The sequence below is a fragment of the Solanum dulcamara genome, chromosome 4 (assembly GCF_947179165.1).
Source record: "Solanum dulcamara chromosome 4, daSolDulc1.2, whole genome shotgun sequence".
NCBI lineage: Eukaryota > Viridiplantae > Streptophyta > Magnoliopsida > Solanales > Solanaceae > Solanum > Solanum dulcamara.
Window position 1 is genome coordinate 7,171,764 of NC_077240.1, and position 21,347 is coordinate 7,193,110.

The 21,347-nt window shown below is 34.8% G+C and overlaps 2 protein-coding genes and 1 non-coding gene across 3 annotated transcripts; all 3 read right to left on the minus strand.

Annotated features, from left to right (window-relative positions):
• Positions 1-3,606: 3,606 nt before the first annotated feature.
• On the minus strand, positions 3,607-9,423 carry LOC129885866 (magnesium transporter MRS2-4). The gene is made up of 4 exons (XM_055960332.1): positions 8,741-9,423; positions 6,032-6,474; positions 4,995-5,279; positions 3,607-4,019 (listed from the first exon to the last, which is right to left on the minus strand). Exons 1-4 carry the CDS (start codon positions 9,051-9,053, stop codon positions 3,741-3,743), a joined length of 1,320 nt encoding a protein of 439 aa, XP_055816307.1. The 5' UTR covers positions 9,054-9,423; the 3' UTR covers positions 3,607-3,740.
• An 826-nt stretch (positions 9,424-10,249) lies between these two features.
• TRNAR-UCG (transfer RNA arginine (anticodon UCG)) lies at positions 10,250-10,323 on the minus strand. Its single transcript has one exon. It is a non-coding gene; the product is annotated as a tRNA-Arg (tRNA).
• Positions 10,324-10,674: 351 nt separating this feature from the next.
• Positions 10,675-16,197, minus strand: LOC129884605 (phospholipase D delta-like). Its single transcript, XM_055958888.1, has 10 exons — positions 15,223-16,197; positions 14,969-15,085; positions 14,522-14,716; positions 13,919-14,182; positions 13,760-13,828; positions 13,482-13,629; positions 12,810-12,958; positions 12,368-12,538; positions 11,599-11,796; positions 10,675-11,264 (listed from the first exon to the last, which is right to left on the minus strand). Exons 1-10 carry the CDS (start codon positions 16,186-16,188, stop codon positions 10,971-10,973), a joined length of 2,571 nt encoding a protein of 856 aa, XP_055814863.1. The 5' UTR covers positions 16,189-16,197; the 3' UTR covers positions 10,675-10,970.
• Between the last annotated feature and the right edge of the window lie 5,150 nt (positions 16,198-21,347).

The window sequence follows — 21,347 nt, forward strand, 5'->3', positions numbered from 1 at the left end:
GTTTGTACTGTAACACATCTTTCTCCGAGTCCCGGACCGGCTACAGATTCGTGCTTAATCTCACTGCATTGTTCACCGAGTCCCTCACTAGAGGGCCGGGTACGTATGTATATATATGATGATGGGATGGAATAGGGTGGTGATGGCGCCGGACCTATGATGGTCCTACAGGTATGCTTCACCGGTTCCCTGAAAGGGCCGGCTATATTGTATAATTTCAACATGCATGATTATGATTCCCAGGATTCAACAGGTTCTTTGTATGATATTTTACTCCCTGCTTCTCTGTTTCAGATATGTTCCAGCTATGTTATGTTTTACATACTCAGTACATATATCGTACTGACCCCCTTTATTCGGGGGGCTGCGTTCATGCCCGCAGGTACAGGTACACAGTTTGAGGATCCACCAGCATAGGAGTCCCACTCAGCGGTCCAGAAGTGCTCCATCGTGCTAGAGCCTGATTTTGGGTACTAAACCTTATTATATATACTTATTTTGCTCACGGGTACGGCGGGGGCCCTGTCCCGCCCTATGTTACTGTTTCTTACTCTTAGAGGTCTGTGGATACGGATGTGGGTTGTACGTATGTGGGTTGTGGGTGTACGTGGGTTATATATGAGCTGTATATGGGTTGTATATGAGTCGTATATGTGTGTATGTGCAGCTGTACCGATATGACATATGATTTGGAGTGTTCTCTGTGTTGTGGCGGCCTTGTCGGCTCGCGTATATGTATGTTATGGAACAATCCTATACATTACTACAGCCTCGTCGGCTTGTATGTTTCTTACATGTTGATGCATTTTGAGTATAAACAGGAGACGGGTTATGTATAGTTGGCAGGGGTACACGTGTGTGTCCAGTACGGGCACCCGTCATGGCCTACAGGGCTGGGTCGTGACATGCCTCTTCTTCTAATGCTCGGATAGAGTCACACTTGACGTTTGAAAATAATGTTGAGGCAGGACCTTCACATAATAATAATATTGAAATAAATCTGGCTTTGAAGGGTGACGATTTTAATGACCTCAATGATATTACTCATTTGGAGGTTGAAGACTTCTTTAAGGATTATAATTGATGTTTAATTTCATTGTATGGTTTTCAATATGTTGTCATATTTATGTACTTTGAATTATCGTATTTTTACATTTATCTATTTAAAAAAGAAGAAGGAGGGACTTGTGTTTTTCTAGCAAAACTCACTCCATTTTGTGTCCATTATTACTTTTTAAATGTACACTTTCTGTTATTTCATTCTCATATGTTTTATAGCACATTTCCTACATTACAACCTTCTACATCTATTACACACCATATTATTATATATTTCTATTTATGCTGAACCACTCATATACTACCGTATTTGTATCTATTTCTATATAACCATTACATTTATCACTACTAAATTAATTCGTGATTCATTCTTTATTACGTTACTACATGTTAATACATCATACCTTTTAACTTAACTTATGTGCATATTGATTTTATTACTTATTTCTTATAATGTATTTTTATTTTATGAAGATAAATAAATTTCTCAGTCTTCGATTGGATCCAAGATGAATAATAGAGATTTGTGCCTTTTGGATAGTGCCACAACTCATACGATATTAAAAGAAAAGAAATATTTTTATTATTTGATTATGAAAAAGGCCTATGTTAATACAATATCCGATAGTACAAAATTGATTGAAGGCTCTGGAAGAGCGGCCTTATTACTACCTGGAGGAACGATATTGATAATTGATAATGCATTGTATTGTAGTAAGTCTCAAAGAATCTTGTATAAAATTGATTGAAGGCTCTGGAAGAGCGGCCTTATTACTACCTGGAGGAACGATATTGATAATTGATAATGCATTGTATTGTAGTAAGTCTCAAAGAATCTTATTAAGTTTTAAGGTTATTCGCCAAAATGGCTATCATAATGAGACTGCGAATGAAGAAAATGTTGAATACCTTTATATTACTACAATAAATATGGAGAAGAAAATTGTGCACGAAAAATTACTTGCACTTTCTTTTGGATTGTATCATACAAATATTGGTACTGTTGAATCACATGCCATAGTAAACAAAATGTTTACTGATTCTAATGATTTTATCATTTGACATGACCGGTTAGGCCATCTCGATTATAATATGATGCGCAGAATTATTGAGAATTCGCATGGTCACACTTTGAAGAATCAGAAAATTCTTCAATCTAAGGAATTCTCTTGTGTTGCTTGTTCCCAAGAAAAACTGATTATTAAACCATCAGCAACTAAGGTTGGGATTAAATCCCCTGCGTTTCTAGAATGTATGCAGGGTGATATATGTGGGTCAATTCACCCTTCATGTGGACCATTTAAATATTATATGGTCTTGATAGATGCATCTACAAGATGGTCACATGTGTACTTATTATCAACTCGCAACATGACTTTTGCGAGATTGTTAGCACAAAAATTTAAAACCAAACCAAATCAAACCGAGCCGATTTTCGATTTATTAAATCGATTTGACTTGATTTATCGATTCGAATTAGTTTTTCGATCTCGTTCGAACACCCCTAACACCTATTATTGGAGGTTAAGTTTAGGGGTTAAAAGTTAAACTAGAGAAGTATCAATGTCCTTGTATAACTAACTAGTTCAAGAAGTTTTTGCACGGATTGCTCCTACTTTGGAGTTTCATTTAATGCTTACATCTGTTACTCATTTAAGGAAAATTTATACATCAAAATATTTTTATTTATGATGTAATTTATTCGGCATAAGTTTTTTAAAAAAATTTATCTCGCTTGGCATAAGTTTTCTTAAGAAAAATTTGTAGATTAAAATATTTTTATTTATGACGTAGTTTATTCGGCATAAGTTTTAAAAAAAATTTATCTCGCTTGGCATAATTTTTCTTAAGAAAAATTTGTAGATTAAAATATTTTTATTTATGACGTAATTTATTCGGCATAAGTTTAAAAAAATATTATCTCGCTTGGCATAAGTTTTCTAGAAATTAAGTTAGTCGGCATAATACATAAATATGCTCTTTAACTTGACTTCAGCTGACATTTATGCCCTCCAATTTTGGATGTGCACAAGTAAGCACTTAAATTTGTATAAAAATTGAATAAGTAGGCACAAGTGTCCTATGTGGCATAATACACATAGGACGCCATGTAGGACACAAATTGCCATTCAGGATGTCACATAGGACAAATGTGCCTATTTGTTCAATTTTATATAAGTTAAGTGCGTACTTGTACACACCTAAAGTTAGAACATAGAGATGTCAGTTGAGGTCAAGTTAAAGGGCACATTTATGCATTATGCCTAAATTGTATAATATTTCTATGAACTTATTCGCTCAACATAAGTTTAGATAACTATTGCCTTACTCGACATAATTTTGTAGTAATTAAAGTTATGCCTTTTACGGTTTGTGAGTTTTAAAACTAAACGTTTATTTTGCCTGTCATAAGTTTTGTACAAATGAAGTTATGCGGTACGACATAACTTGTTATACTTTTAAGGCATAACTTGTAGATCCTGAACTAAGTTTTTGTCTCGTTCGACATAAGTTGTATAGGAATGAAATTATGCAATATCACATAACTTGGCAAAGGGGTCAGTATAACAACACCACTTTTGAGTGAATGTATAACGTATGGCTCGGGTGGAGCAAAATTAAGCTATGTATTTGATTTGTATTAAATACAATTTGTAAACCTTGACACAATATCGAGGATTTCATGATCCAAGCAACTTCTTCCATCTAGCATATCCTAGAATAACAAGGAAGAGTATTATACAACCTGCTGTCAGGCATAATACAAAGGGCCAAAAGACCCCGTCTGTGTGGTATAGGGTACAAGGTATATTCATGCCAAACCATCCAGCTATCAGCGTCTCCACAGCTACAGCAAACGATGCAATTGTTAGTGTCAACTGCAGCTGAATAAGTTCATTACGCTGATTGTCCAGTTGGATATTCACGTAATCTTCAGTGTCATCAATGTACTCACGGACCTGCAAATACACAATAACAGGGGGTTGAACAAAGCAGAACGAAATGGGCAAGATCAGTGACATGTTCCAAATGCAGACCAAGATAACACAGGGATAATAGAATGTAAGAGAAGAAAGTTCACAAATTGTTGTACTTGCACTTAAGAAGAAAAAGTTTACAAACTGTACATGACCTTAATTCATAGTCATTAATTGGTAGAGGATATTGGGTTACTTTTAGAGAACGCTTTGTTTCTCAACACCCAGTCCCTTGCACGGTCTTACTTCCAAATGACGAAAAAAAAAATTGAGAGAGAGAGAGAAAGAACAGGACATTGCACATTATCTCGATTCTCGTCTGACTATTATAGTGGCCCAAAAGGAAACCCAACAAAAGAAAAGAAGAGGGAAAAAACGGACGCAATAGATTAAACTGAGAGTTGTATATCTGCAGTTGCAATTAGCAAGGTATTGCAACACCAAAGTAAGAAAGAGATACCAACTGCTGTTTGAATTCTTTTCTTTCTTCAATTTCTTTCTTCAGTCTCGAAAGCTTTCCTTAGCTAGTACTGTTACCGGAATATGCTGCAAAGTGTTTGGTTATTGAGGAAGACTTAGCTTATGACCAAGACGAAAGGAGAACCCAACTTTTTTTCTCATTTTCTTTATAAGGAACGAGGCATTAAGGATAAGGATACTTGCATCAAGATTTATATCAAGGAATCCTAGTTGAAGTGGCAAAATTGAGTTTCTTTAAAAGTATGAATGCCATCATTTTTCTCTTATATGTCTAACTTTGCAACTTGTATTAAAAGTAGAACTGTAGAATCATTTCATTACAAGGTATCACATCCTACTATGGTGTGTTTATCATTCATTACTAAAAAGGAGAATGAAAGGATGACAACTGCAAACAGGAAAGAGGGGTGACAAGTCTATGCCATTACCAACATAAAATGTCTGATTATTAAATCTTCTTAAGAAAAATAGACTTACAGATAATATCTTGTTACGAGTGCCTTCCAACTGCATGAAGTAGGCCTCGAGCAACATCTCTAGATCTTCCACATCATAGTAATTAAAATGGTTGCTCACCAAACTTCCACTTCTGCTTCTGGCTGAATTAAGTCTACGAAGATTTGGTACAGCAGGAACAAGGCTATTTGAAACAATAGTTCCCAAAAGAGTCTCAGCTTGCTGATTCTGAATCCATTTCCTAGTCAAGTACAACTGTGCCATGTCTTCATTGTCATCTAAAAGGTGTTCTATTTCATCTCTTACCTATCATAAAAAAATCATTACCACTGTAAGCATAACACCGAAATCAGAGCACAGACAAGTGTCATGAAAGAGAATACTACAATTGAGTTCCTCAACGTAGCTAATTTGAATACTAAACCCTCCAAATTCTAAATCAAACGCATTGTTGGAAAGGCGCATTGAATCTCCTCGTATCTGTACAAAACGGACAGAAGAATTCAAAGATCATATGCCTGCCTGAGTGATCATGGGCAGATATCCTCTATACGCAGACAAAGGGAAAGGAGAAACCCCAAGAAATAGATGTTTTGTATAGGTCTGGTGGACCATTACAATAGCCAGCACTCTCCTGAGTTACACAGGCAATCTGGTCCATCATAAGGCAAACATAATGCACTATAACTTAACTCATGACTTAAGAAGATTAACTTAAAGTGAGCCACAAGGGCAATTAAAAATGAATATGGTTTTACCAATCAAACAAAAAATGAATACGGTTTGCTAATGATGTTTAAACTATACAAAATTGGTTCCAATAGTTGTTTAACCAATAAGTCATAGCACAATAAGTACGAAGTATCTTAATAGTAAGTCCGCATTCAAGATGATAACATGTGCAGTAGTTAAATAAGTTCTCTTCCTGGTCAAACAAATTTTCAGAAGAAAACAATGAATTCCTCAGCATTGAAATCTCTTCATTATCTGCCTTGTGCAGAAAGGTGTTGCTCAAAGTGGGAAACAATAGCAACAGGAAAAGAAACAGATAAGAATACCTTCTGCACTCTGGCAAGCAATCGGGTAAGATTGCTTTTTAAACTTCTCACTTGCTCAAGATTCTTCGTGCTAACATTCATGGCTAGTTCATCCAGAACTGGGTAAGCATCTCTCTCCAGATCCGCTACGCTAGAGTCTAAGAATGTGCAAACAACCTCCAATGCAATCTCAAGCACCTGAAACTCAAACGGTAGCTCAGCCTGCAGACCTTCAACAGCTTCTGGAACAGGTAACCAGTGTCCAGCATTTGGAAAGTGTCCTTCATTGTCTGGTTCAGCGCTAGTACCATCAACTTTTGAAAGACTTTTATGAGGAAGTTGTTGCCTCAGTTGATCCACAAATGGAAGAACCTCTTGACGTAGAGGATCAAGCAACAAAACCTCTTCAGCCGTAATTATGGCTCTTATAAACTCCAAATTGACAACCATGGCCTTCTCCCTTGCTGCATGTTAACAGAAAGAAGCTTTTCAATTCCTCGAAACCCAACATCACATTTTTTTTGTTTTAAGCATTATCACATTTTTTTTGTTTTAAGCATTCTGCTAGGCACAAGAAAATGGTAGGAGATACACATGTATTATAAAAAAAAAACTTCCAACAGCTAAGCTAAGCGTAATGGTTAAGCCTCCAACAGTTAAGTTAAAGATAAAGGAAGGTTCAGGTAGGATTCCAAAAATTAGAGTTCAAACTAAAGAGGAATAAACAAAATGCATAAATCAGTTCCATTATTTGAGTTCTTAGCTAGAACATCAGGATAGAGGAGCACCCGCATGTTACATATTACTCCTTCCATCCCAATTTATAATCCTAATTTGACTTGTCATGCATAAAAAAAAAAATCAAAATCATTTTTTTTGGTGAGAAGCGAATCAAAATCAGTTCTAATGGGATACTACCAGAAACCAAAAAGAACCACAATTAAATGAATTCAAACTGCACAGGCACTCTTTACAAGCAAGATGTAGTACATACATCAATAATCTTCTTCCCCTGAATGAGGAAAAAGATTAAACTGAAGACAATCCGTAAGACAACTTTCAACATGAATATTTAGCAGACACCAGAAAGAACCTTGATCGTAGTGAGTCCATTGCGCACTGCAAGTTACACAAACTGATAAACACAGAGCTAATCAGCAATTAACAGGTTCTCTGAATGGCTAAATTTACAACTTTTTTTTGGCCGGTGCTGAATTCAAAACTTATGGGTACAATTTGTTCAAACATATTCAGGATATTTGAATGAATATGAGCTGCACATACAACTTTCAGTTAAGATATTGAACAAGAGTCACAAAATATATAGCAAACCCCCTCTAAGGACTGGCAGTTGAATAGACTTTAAATAGGTTAATGAAACCACCCAAAAGTCTACCTGTCAATTTTGTTAAAAACAGTATTCCATCCTCGACTTTTGTCTTCTAAAAGAGGACATAAAAGAATTGGAATCCACCTACAAGCCGAAAAATGGACCCCAGCAAACTATCTCAAAACCAGTAATCTAACCACCACAAGCACTACCAATTTTACATAGGATGAAGGAAGGCATAAAACGTGGATCTCCTTCATTTTAGTAAAAAATCCTCAGAGTCCTACAAAATATTCAACCATGTCATTAAGAAAATTCATTTTCCATGAGGATCAAATTTAAGGAATTTATAGTGTGTGATAAAGGATGTCAGTTCATTGATGAATTCAAATGAATAGGCTAATCTCCCCTCAAGGAAGGCTATACATTGCCATAATAATTAATGACGGCTATCAGTGAAAGCAAGATGAAACAAAGTGTCAAATAGCATCAATTGTAAGAAACTTTAAAGAACCAGTAGGAAGCAGAATGAAACCCATTCAATCAGTAAACTTGAAAAAAACGTCTTTCAGCAATCTATGTTGAAGAATAAACTAGGCAGCACATTACATTGCTTTAATGTTTAGGTAACAGGATCATACAACAGAGAATATAGAAAGGCACTTCCTCGTTTGTAATGCAGGCTACTAAATAACATAAAGAGTTCAATGTCACCTTAAGAATTTAGATCGACCTAAGTGCTTCAGAAACATGAATTAAAGATGCAAAGAAGATACCATAAAGCAACTTGTTTCTTTAACACGCAACACTATGGTTTAAATGAAGCAGGATTGACTAGACATCCATTTACTTTCCCTTTATTAGACTAAGCAAACAGTCAGTAGTAAATGTAGAGAGAGACCCCTATCTTATCTTAAAAGACAATTTCTTCCTCTAGACGAATTACTGAGTATTGGTCCTAAATGAATCCAAATATAACCAAGGTCTCATACAACCCCCGAAGTGTTTGGGACTGAAGCATAGTAGTTTCAATAGTAGCAGAAGGGCAAATAGAATGATCATGGATTTAGAAGGGACTCTAGGCTTGAATAAAACATGAAAGTAGAGCACCCAAAATCCAATGATCACCACGACTGCAGCTTGATACTCTCGATACTTTGATTGCATGCTGAAACTAGTCTAAATTAACCGATATGGATATTGAAGATTCATTTAATATCATCATAGCCAAGGAATAGAGTTCATAATATATTTACTTATCAAAAGAATGGTCATATCTGACCCAACTTAGTTCTGGATTGACACATAGTTATTGTTATCGTTGGAAACACATCAAAAGATTTATAATCAGTGAGAAAACATGGAGATACAAGGGGGTTAAAAATAATTATTATTATTACCAAGAATGCTGGAGGAGTGAGAGAATATGGGGCCAAGAATCCTCAAGTCCCTAGCAGGAATAGCAGCTCTCTTGATTATAGCGTTCTTATCCCACTCGTTTAACTCTGATTGACCCCACCTATCAAATCGCATCCAAAGCCTCGCCCCACCGACCTTCTTCTTCGACGCTTTACCAGTCCCCGCCGGCATCAAAATTGAATTTTGTACAGCGATGGTAGGTTCCCCATTTCCCACTGGCGGTGTTGGCAACGGCAACGGCAACGGCGGTATCCCTTTCTTCCTCCGGCGAATCGAGAATTGACCCTTCCCCATCACACCCAGTTCAATAATAAACCCCTTTGAAGCTCTCGCTCTCGTTCTCGTTCTCACTCTCACCCCCTTTTAGATTCTTCTGTAGCTACGCAAAACAAAAGATATTTCTAGATATATAATAGTATAATGAATGATAAACAATTCTCGGGGTTGGGCGATTTAGGCCATGTCCATTTGATTCTTATTCTTAACGAATGAAGGGAACAGATTCTTCTGCTGCTGCTTCGCCTTCTTCGTCTTCTTCAAGATCTTCCATATACTGAAAGCGTCTTTTTGGGGGAACAAAAAAAAAGGGAGAGTGAGAATTTCAGGCGTGGAGCTTGTTGTTATTGAGGGTTACAGAAGAACACAACTTTTATCGTTCATAATTTGCGTCTATTTTATTTTATTCTTTCATATTATTCAATTTACAATTTTATAATATGTCCCCACATTTAGAAAAGCTGTTGACCTTTCGAGAATTGTTTAGTTCAATGCATATATTGTTGTTGTATTAGTAATAAAAATATATTTTTTTTGTGTTGGACTAATAGAGTAGTAAGAAAATGGTAACTATTGATTTAATCATATTATGTAATTATTGTGGATGCTAAAAATTTAATGATCACTAGAAAATGACAATAAGCAACATTTGGAGTAGTTTGGTTGCTGGATGGATAAAGTTATACAAGTATTAGTAATATATAAATTAATTATGAGGAAATGTATGTACTATTTTATATATGAATTAATTATGTAAAGTTTGGTTATTTATCTATTAGTTATTTTATTTTATACATAAATTCGCTCATCACTTATACATATATTAGTTACGCAGATTTTTATTAGTTATAAAGTTCTTATTTAGAATTCGTTATCAATCTTCTTGCAAACACAAATTTGTCGAGATTTGGTACGAAGTTTGAAGTGAAATAACTTAAGTAAAAAAAAAACGACAATATAAGTTTTAGCATTGTATTGTTCAATGAAAATTTGATGTCCTTGCGAAATTCCAATATCTCTTTTTATATAGAAATATGTATAACAACAATTAGCTATAATACGAAAAATGATTTATAAATTATCATCCGTCGATAATGAATTGGGAAATTTTGTTGGACTCTCCAAAAAAAAAAGGATAGATCAATTATTTGAATATTTTAATTGAAACAAGAATGGGGTAAAAACCCAACTATTTTGGAAGGAAAAGAAAATAACGACCACAGTGGGAGTCGAACCCACGACCTTCTGATCCGAAGTCAGACGCGCTAATCCACTGCGCTATGCGGTCTTTGTCTGATCAATCTCTGACTATAATTTAACTATCTTATTCAAGTTCTTAAACCATTTTCTAATAGTAGTTTGTCTTCTGGTATCATCTGAACAATGAAATGACTAATCTAATTAAATTTTTTGTTTTGATTCCAAAACATTTTTTTTTCCATATCACTTCTATATATCAACATATGTACAACTTTTGTTTCAACTTTAATGTTTTACTCCCCCTACTAGTTGAATATGAAGGTAGGAATTCAAGAACTCTGATGATCAAGTTGCATTTATCATAGAGTTTATTGTTTTAGAGGTTAATAATATTATTGACGTATCATTAAAGAAGACTGTATTCTTCCTCCATAACTTCAAGAATGCATACAAATACTGTATTGAAAAGACAACAAAAGAAAAATGTTACTAGTACCATATGTTGAATAATTTGAGTGTTCATAAAATTGTCAAAAAAAAGTAACACCAAAGAATATCGTTGTGAGCCTTATACATCTCTAATGGACTATCCATTGAGCTTCAAGGACACACAAGTTTCCATTTTGGAATTCATATTCCCTTTGGCTTTGCTTGTTCAATCATGTTCCTTGGATTTGCTTCAGTAGTACTTGAAACTTCTGATATGCATTTCTAATTGTGCTACTATACGAGTTGTTATGTAGTAAGGGCATCGGGGAGATTGGTTGGTGCCCCAAGAATCTTACCTCCAACATCAGGGAAGCACTCAAATCCAGGCAGTGCTGTAACTTCTCCATTTTTACTTACATGAACTGGATATTGCATCAAATGCCCTTTCATCGGCTTATATTCATCTGCTACAAATGCTTGCCAGTTGCGTCTAGCTATCTTGTTAACATGTCTAACACATTCGATAGTCTGTGGATCCATGAAGCGATCATCAATTCCACCAAGATGTTCAGCCCACAGAGACATCCTATAACCATAGACCTGAATGCAAGAAGAAGAAAAAAAAAACTCATTTCCATGTATTATAAGGTTATATATCCGCGAGTCCCTAAATATATTCATGCTAAACTCAAATAACAACTCAATTGCTTTCAAAATGACTCACACCTTTTCACTCTTCTCGAGAAAACAAACTGTAAAGGTGATTCTACTAATACTTAACCTGTTACTAGTTCGAAAATTTTCAACAACTTTAAGAGCTACAGAGTTGTACGGAGTTTTTCCACAGCGAATGATCACAGTTCAATGCGATGACTCTTCAGTTACTGCCTTTATAGAGGAGGGTAAAAGGTAAGAAATAAATCTAACACCAAACCTGGCCGTGTGGATGAGACTCCTTTTTGGCCCATGTGTAATGTGGTTGATAAGCTCCCATAGCAATTTCAGTATCCCTTGAACCACTCAAAGATCTTTGATTTATATTTGCAGAACCCATCAATACATATTCATCATCTACTATCACTCCTTTGGAGTGTACATAAATCATAAATCTGCGGAACTTTTGAGCTAATTCCTGGAGAGGTTGTAGAGAAGAAAAGAGAATTATTTACTAAAAGTGCAAAAAGTGGGGCAGCACAGCTCACTTAGGCCATAACAGATCTTCAAAATAACTCTTATTTCACAACTATTGCATTCACTCATTTTGGAGGACAACACAATAGTCTTAACATGTGTAGCAAAGGCTGATCAAACAAAGCACATGTTTTTTAGCACATCGTGTCATAACCATAATAAAGATGCCCTCAATCAAGCTCATTGCCCAACACACCAAACACTTTAGTGTTGGGAATTTCACACCAAATGATTTTTGCTGTGATGAACTAACATTATCCAAAATTAGCCTGCCGTTTCATTCTTCTTCATTCCATTGTTTTGTTGCCCCTTTTTACTTCATGAGAAAATAAACAAAACTAGCAATCCCCCCCCCCCCCTATGAACTTGGAATTTGAGCATAACCACCTTCACTGGTTCTGAAGTCTTAATTGGTCCCAACATCTATAAAATGTGGTAATTTCAATGACATCAAAACATTTTTGGGCTATCAGTGAAAATCCCAGTCCCAGAAAAATTAACATGCAACTTACATGTGAATGTTCCTGAGGAGTTGGATTGTCTCCGTCACATCCGCGCTTCTTTGCTTCTCTGTTACCAAGGCAGTAGAAGTTCAAGTAATCCTGAGGATGGAAAAATTGAGATATGCCTGCATTTTCAAGAGCCTGTGCGATAATTTTGTACATCATAGACATTGTTTGACCCTGTGATAATTCCAATCCATATGCAAGAATTAGATGTTTCTAAAATCTAGACTAAAAACTACAAATTCAAGATAAGATTAGTTAGAATTAACCAGGAGTAAAAGTGAAAATCATGATTCTCTTAGCTGACTACTTAAGTTTAACCACATTGGAGAACCTACCCAGATATTGAGCTCAAACTTCTCATGCAATATGTTACTTTGTACCTATTTATGTAAGGAATCAACATAAGAACCACTAAGATAAATAAGCACAGTACTAAAATTCAGACCTGCCAAAAGAGAATTTCCTGCACGGCATTACTGGTCGGGATACCTTCAGGCCACATTGGAACCACAATGTATGCAGCAAAAGGTTCACTTGCTGCTATTTTGCTGGCAATTTTCAAAGCAATTTCCATAGGGACAAGGTTATTCGCACCTGTTAATTATATATACAATACACAAACGTTATGCATTGATATTCAGTGAGCATTGAAATAGGATTTTCTTGTCATATAACTCAAAATGCTCATTCATTTGCATCTTTTTTAATAGAAAACGTACACAAATTTCTTTAAAAGAAGGGAGAAACACCAAAAAAGTAAAAAAACCTACAACACGATATGTTTTTCTACAAAAGACAATCTTCTATACCTCGTGTGTGAATCAAGCTTCATTGCCTTTCATTATCAATTTTAAATCTGAATATTTATAAGGATAATCTGGACAAATTTATGCCTTAATAGGATACAGAAGTTGCAATTGGAAAAATGAACGACGAGGTTTGAACTTTGCAGGTTGCATCAGATATTACTCCTAAAATCAACCAACTAGAAATACAGTCCTCTATATCATAAGCAAGTTTTCTGTGTATAAAAGTGTTATTTTGCTAGACAAAACTTAAACTAACTCTGGAAGATTCAAGGATGAATGTTGAACTCGAGATAGGAACAGTTATATACCTGCATTTCGGTAGGATGGCCAGCAATATGAAGAACCAAGAAAATACTGATTCTCTATGTAAATGAAATGTTGAGCAGATCGAATTGCTTTCACGTAAGCCAGGTGTATGCTTCTGTCTATCCTCAAATTCTTTCCACTGACAAGATTCTGTTATTGAACAGTCAAAATTAGGCATTCATATTGACATGCTGACCTGATTTCAGACAAAACACCCATCCACTACAACATTGAAACTAGCTGCAGATAGAACACTGGTCTTTATAAAACTTAGTGCTACCTGAGCTCCTGCTTCTTTAGCATCTTTCGGAAACCCTTTGACAGATCCTGAATCTATTGATCGGAAAACCTGGAAAGTTATAGGAAGTAATTATACTGAAACTTAAACATTTAAGAGAACAGAATAACACAACATATACAGGAGAAACATGTCTAGTACCTGAACATGCCAATTTTCCGGATCTTCTTCTTTTGTGACATGAACTACTTGGTCACCATCTGGTCCAGCAGCAGGCATGTGGATTGATGGAATCCTGTCTAACTTAAGTAATGAATCTATCCCCGGTTTGCATTTTTTTATTCTAATCCATTTTATAGCCTTTCTATATCTCTGCTCAAAGTTTGTCAAAACATCATAAGCAGCAGGACCCTCAATCTTGCTGTGTAAATCATGCCATGGTTCTCTTGGTCCACCTGAGCTACTCTGTACATATAGTATAAGTCTTTGAGACAATACTAATGAATGAAAAGATACAGTAGACATTCATATGAAAGAATTTAAAGTTACTCTCAACAAATTTTTTGCCCACATGAGAAACTTAGTAGCATTGGGAAATTAGATTCATCATCGCAGCAACTATCCCTTTGACAATGGTTATAGCAATGTTCACTTTCACCTAGTTCTCTCATTTTTAACATGAAGAAAATTCTAACTTAGCAATTTAGTTGTTTGGATAATCCATAAACATGGTATATGTCATATATACTGTCAAACAAAAACCTCGGTTGGAAAGCTTCAACGAGATGCAAGACAACAGCTTACTGCGAATGTGGGATTGTGAACATCATTTTCAAAGACAGTATCAAGATCACTAAACAGCCTGTGTTCAGGAGTATCATATCGTCCATCACATAAATCTAGGCCTCCAACAAAAGCAGTAATTTTTCTATCATTGCCAGCTGCTGGTGTGTCAACAATCACACATTTCTGATGATGTGTAAAAATGTTTCCAACAACCTGCAGTAAAAGGTTTTCATTTGATCAACAGGAAAATGATAACGATGATGATTTCCAAGCAGTTGCATATAAACAAAAATCACCAATATAGACAAAAATGAAAATCTTTCCAAGAAGTTCTCCAGCTGAATTTCTGTTTGAAGTGAATAAACTTAGATCTCTGTTCAAAATACAAGACATCTTTTTAACAGAAATCATGGACACAAGTATTCGTCTTGCCAGCTATTCAAACAGTAGAATACAAAAAGGTACCTGCTGCTTGAAAATGCTAAGCTTATTGCTAGCAGAACGAGGACAAAGAATACAGTGGACACTTGAGTGTTTAAAGAAATTTTTGGTCTCTTCATCATGAGTCTGCATTACACCTTCCTGCATTCAAATTCACAGAACAATATGACCAACATTTAGAAACTTACGATAGAGTTCTAAGTTCTGATACCATCTAAACGAGACTGCAAAAGGATAGTCAAGAAACAAATCATTAGCTAACTACTCAGTTATATTACCGTCTTGAGGAATAAATCATCATTTGAAGTTTTATCATCCCAAATGAGCAAAATCACTCGAACGCCTTCTTGTGACTTGTACTTTAGCAGCTCCCCCAGCTCTAGCCACCCAGAAGGCGGCAATGGCCTTGTAGGTTCTCTTATGATTCTAACAAGATGATAGACGGACCAACCAACAATATATATTAGATGTTGTGCCTCCAACATGGCATGGCATATGTCTTCCCAACATTTATCATGCTTAAAGACCTTGCCATTATCTAGTAAGATTTCAGGAAGTGTTTCATCCGGTGCATGAGCATCTTGATAAAGTGTAACATTTCCTCCTTTTCGTAGAGGAAAATAAGTATGTGGCACTCCCTTTTGATCAGCCTCATTACCAACACCATTTTTATACAAAGGGTTCCCTGTTGTTGGCGTATAATGGATTGACAGATGCAGTTGAGCACCAGTTTCCAAGGGAGCCTCAGAGGATCCACGAATCGGGAACCAACCATTTATTTGATTACCTTCAACAATTTTACTAGAAGGTATCGCCACTATTCCTATCAGTTCAGCACCTACTTTATCGTTATCCTTGACTATAAACTCTACCTTTTCTACAGCGTGAGCAACTGGTATACACAGACGTTCGTTCCATGTCGGATTTTCATCATTTGGAATCACCGCTGTTCGAGCTATACTTGCCCCAGCTAGACACACAGATACATAGGGATCACTAGTATCTATCAATCCTGACGCGTTGGTGCTGTCCTTGCTTTTACAAGAAAACATGGGAAGACATTTAGCATCTAGGTTTGGAAGTGAGCATGCTTCTATAATACACAAGTCCAAGTCTCCATGCAGAAGTACTGTATTTCCAGATAAATCTTGAACATTGTCGCTAGATCTTAAGGGCATACCAGGTACTCCTGCCACAGGGGCACTTGCCTGCCTTTGCAGCCAATTATCAACTGAATGTATCATTTTCCTTACTGGTAACTGTAAATATTAAAGAACCATGAGAAGGCACAGCAACCACAATATAATATAAATGAAGTCATATACCATCCTCAATCAACAACAACTTACTCAGTGTAATCCCACAAGTGGATATGGGGAGTGTAGTGTGTACGTAGACCTTACTCCTACCTAAAAAGTAAGGTAGAGAGATTGTTTCCAATAGACCTTCGGCTCAAGGAAAACCATAAAAAAACAGTTGGGGAAAAGGAACACGGAAGTTAAGAAGTCATGAAAAAATACTAAAGATAGCATGACAAAGCATTTTGGAAAAAAAGAATAACTACTACAACAAAAATAATACTATAATTGAAGTACAAGAAACAACAACAAGTAAAATAGTAATAGAAATTGGAGACCAAGAAACTATTACGACTACTAGTATGTCAGGGTAAGTGAGACAATGCTCAACTATCTGCTAGTAAGTGAGACAATGCTCAACTATCTGCTAGCCCTCTACCCTAATTTGTGTCCTCCATAGCCTCCTATCTAAGGTCTTGTCCTCGGTAAGTTGAAGTTGAGTCATGTCCTATCAAATCGCCTCTCCCAAATACTTCTCCGACCTACCTCTACTTCTCCTGAAACCATCCATAGCCAAACTCTCACACCTCCGCATTGGGGCATCCATGCATCTCCTATTCACATATTCAAATTATTTCAGTCTCGTTTTCCACATCTTGTCCTCCACCAAGGCCATTCCCACATAGTCACCGATATCTTCATTTCTAATCCTATATGATTTCCTAGTAAGCCCACACATCCATCTCAGCATCTTCATTTCCGCAACTTTTCATTTTCTAAAATGAGAGTTCTTGACTGGCTAACACTCACAACTCATAAGGAGTCAATAATTCAGTTTTTAGAACCTGAAAAGGTCTGGATTTAAATTTGTGATTGCTAGTATATCAGATACACATTTTTCACTGAATGACTTTAAAAAAAACAATCAATTGTGTCTCAGTTATGAAATCAAGTGTCTCCTACATATGAAAGAACCACTTTCCCTGATGTTTGTTGGCAAAATATTTAAGAATTTATGCTCTGGATTATTAGAAATCAAATTTCATCTTTTCCTGAAACCTTTGTAAACTCAGCTTTCATATGATATCTCATTGTTCAACCAAATATCAGGATAACTACAAATAAAGAAACTAAAAGAGTGTTTTATAGAATTACCACTTAATAGTTAAGATCATTAAGATTAATTTAAGATGAATCAATCTTGACCAGATTAGAAAATGTTGGCACATAAATGATCATAACAAATAATTATTCCATGCTGAGACTTAAGAGATGCAACAAATAACCACAAAATTTTATTTAGGTAAACAGGAACATTTGACAATCAAATTAAACACAAAATGAGGTTTCTAACAAGAAAATAATGAAAAGAAATCTTATTAAAAACTCGTAAACACGCATGTAACGCATACATATTCTGGAGTTGAATTCGAGATCTAAATCAATAGATTCAGAATAAGTGTGATCTTATTATACATATACATTTTATATATGTTTTTTTTTTAGTATTTTAAACTGAAAGTACTGGGTTTTGTTGAACTCACAGAACGCGAATTAGATCTGCCAGTGGATATATTGAATGATCATAATGCAGATTCACATTTTGCAATTGAGCTCTTTGTTTTCATGCATTAATGGCAATTGAGTAATCAGAGAGAAAATGGTGGCCAATAAGCGAAATGTTTGTCAGAGTGCATCCCAAAAGGAAAAACTTAACTGTCATACATCGGAATTGGCGGGCAAATTGACACGAATTCTTCACAAGTGGATCTGCTTGAAGTGTTTTTTTAAAAAAAAAAATGGTGAAAGGAAAATAATTAAGTCTTTTTGTGCCTGTTTCTAAAAATAATCGGGAGAAACTTTTTTTTTCCAAAAAGAAAATACATGCGACACAGTAAATTCAATTTTCTGCACCTTTTAAGAAATTCGGAACATGTGAAATTAAATAAACTTCAAAAAAAAAATTGATCTACTCTACATTACACCACCACTCACAAAATTTGATGGTAACTAAGATGGAATTTCGATTTAGAGTGAAATTGGTGAACATTCGTTGTACCTTTGACTCGAGACCTGAGCCCTACCCTTGATTTGAGACCAAGACTTAACCCTGACTCGGGATTCGAGACCCAATTCGATATCAATCCTAACTCAGGACCTGAGACTCGAGACCCAAGATTCGATTTGATTGGGGACCCGAGACCCTATTGAGTACGTGAAATTATTTGAGCAAAATTAGCATCGACATAGAGCAGGTTGAATTTCGCATCAAATTCAGCTAAGCTGACAATACCATGCATAGTAACGAGATGTGGCAATCACAATGGAAGAAATATTTGGCAGATGAAGACAATATTGAAAATAAATTAGAACTTGAGAAGTACTTGGTAGATGATTTGGAAAAGACCAAAGAGTTAGATATTTTGGCTTGGTGGAAAGTTTCTTTGGCTAAATATTCAACTATTTCTAGGATGGCAAGAGATGTTCTTTCGATTCCTATTTCTACTGTTGCTTCTGAATCAACTTTTAGCACCGGTGGTCGGATTCTTGAGTCTTATCGAAGTTCTTTATCTCCAAAAACAGTAGAAGCACTTATTTGCACTCAACAATGGTTAAGATCAACTTCCAAAGAATGCAAGCTTAAAGATCTTTAAGAAGAAATTCAGAAACTTGAGATAGTTGAAAAATGTAAATTTACACATTTAACTCTTTATGAATATGCCTTTTATGTTTTAAAAAGTTTTAACGCCTACTTTGTTAAACTTTCTTCTTTCTTTTTTCAGAATATACTGGCACAACCTTGAGCATTGATTAGTTTGGATGTTGCAATTGAAATTCGTAGTGTAATTGTTTTGCTCTTTGGTAGTTAATTTTCAGGTTTTTACTGCTGCTTCACCTGAAGTACTTTTGGATTCTATTGACTTTTTTTTTTGTATTTAATCACACTTTTATGCAAGCAATTAAGTCATCTTTCTCTGGTGATAGTTGGGTATATGGTTCTTTTGTGTTGATCATTCGGAAGACTGTTTAAAGACCTTGTTATTTTTCTCAACTTGATTAATGAAAAAGTAATGTATATAATTAACCTTTTATGGGCTAGCCTTCTTAATTTTGTTGTTGTGGAGGTCGTACTACTATGCAGTAGTTGTTATCTTCCTCGTGGTGGAAATTTTGTAATTTCTTTCGAAGCTATTTTTGCATATGCTGTTGTGCTGATCCGTGCTTTCAGTTTTTTTCAAATAATTTCATCTTGGAGAAAGGTAAAGTGGCAACTTTTCTATTGGCCACGACTGGAATGCTTCAATTACTTTATGCAATGATGAAAAAAACGATGCTTCTTGAATGACTTCTTTTTGTTCTGATGGTTCCTCTTCTCAGATTCGGTATCGAACTTGGACAGTCAAAACATGCTGTCAATTCATTATTTTTGAAGTCATTTCCTTTGTGGATCGTAGGAGTTGAACAATCCACTAACTTATGAATTTATGTTGCTGATATTTTGCCCTTTTTAGAGCTTATCATTTTAGCTTATATACACTACAAGAACATTAGACATGGTTTCAATCAAGACATATTCAAGTTTGTTATTATTGGAGCCATATTTGCTTCTCTCTTATAGCTCTAGCTTGGACTTTAGATGTTAACTTATTTAGCTTATATACTTTTCTTATGTTCTCACTATCTCTGAACGAGTTCAGGTATCTTTGAAAATTAATGACAGATGTTTTGAAATTCTATTGATTTGCAGTATGAAGGTAGTAAATAAGTTTGTCAATTTTTTTGCATTATAAAATATATTATTTCAACCCATAAAAACAGAATCAAACCGATAAAACAGACAAAATCGATAAAACCGAAACCGATAGAATTTATACTATAATGGTTTGGTTTGATTTGAATATTAAAAAAAATCGCCTTAATTGATTTGATTTAATTTTAGTCAAAAATCGAATCAAACCGGACCATGAACACCCTAATTGGTGTGATTGCTTTTTAAAAAAGGATACACCCATGAATGGTCCAATACCTCACTGGCATTGAGAATTCATCCTTTTTACACTTCTTTTCAACTTACATTTTATAAAGTTTGCACTTTGTGCCCTTCGAAAAATTATTATCAATTCTCAATGAATATATGCTATTTATTTTTGTAAAAATTATAGTACACAAAAAACTTTTTTTTAAACCATAGAAACAGATGAGTGATACATATGTTAAACGCAAGCAAAATTGAAACTCAAATATTGATATATTCTATTAAAAAGAAAGAGACAAACTGTTATATTTATATCTTAAACTGGAATAATTTGGGAAGTTGTTCATTGCCCGATTTAAAAATAAAACAAAATATACACATTTGATTAGTAAGAATTATTAATAAAGAAAGGGTTGTTATTGGGGACTATAATGTGGGACTGTCACAATGAGCTGTATGAATTCTGTCACGTACCACTTGTTGGGTGACTGACTAATTAATACTAATAATGAGCTATCCTCATAACAAATATATTGTACTAAAAAAAAAAAAACTTGAGTTGGAAAACCAGTGGCATGTATAATCTTCACTTCCAACAATAAAATTCCAAAAATAAATAATGAAACGTATTGATGCAAGCGTTATCATTATTAATTTATTTATTTTTGATATAATTATTTGATATTCACTGATTCAAAAAATTTAGATTTCCACCATGTAAAAATTTATTAAAAAAAGCACTTTTTACCGTGAGTTTCTTCATTCCATAAAAGACCTTCAATCATTTGATGAAAAATAACCTAATTTTATTCATCTTTACTACATCCGTAATAATTTATCATTACTAATTAAATTGTGTTAATATTAAGTTACGTATATTAGCAAAAAGGGAGATTTTTTTTCTTTTGGGCTAAGTTCTTTCTTATTTTTACATGATGATTATGATCAACGATATTTTGTTAACATAGATTTAAAATATACGAAGTTTATTGAAAAAATAATCTAACAATATGTTTAATTAAGTTGAAAAAATTGATTGAACTAGCATTATGATAAATGAAGCATGATCAATTAATTAAGACAAATGTAGTAATTGGAAAAACTAAAGTTTAATGTTTTCTATCTCAAA

What these genes read in the sequence shown, in the direction of transcription:
- LOC129885866 (XM_055960332.1), bottom strand. Translation starts at nt 9,053, where the DNA reads ATGGGGAAGGGTCAATTCTCGATTCGCCGGAGGAAGAAAGGGATACCG. An exon ending in TCACTCCTCCAGCATTCTTG is followed by an intron (nt 6,475 to 8,740) that starts GTAATAATAATA and finishes GTTAACATGCAG; the next exon opens with CAAGGGAGAAGGCCATGGTT. An exon ending in CTCGTAACAAGATATTATCT is followed by an intron (nt 4,020 to 4,994) that starts GTAAGTCTATTT and finishes GTGTATTTGCAG; the next exon opens with GTCCGTGAGTACATTGATGA.
- LOC129884605 (XM_055958888.1), bottom strand. Translation starts at nt 16,188, where the DNA reads ATGATACATTCAGTTGATAATTGGCTGCAAAGGCAGGCAAGTGCCCCT. An exon ending in TTCACAATCCCACATTCGCA is followed by an intron (nt 14,183 to 14,521) that starts GTAAGCTGTTGT and finishes CTATATGTACAG; the next exon opens with AGTAGCTCAGGTGGACCAAG. An exon ending in CGGAAAATTGGCATGTTCAG is followed by an intron (nt 13,829 to 13,918) that starts GTACTAGACATG and finishes ATAACTTTCCAG; the next exon opens with GTTTTCCGATCAATAGATTC.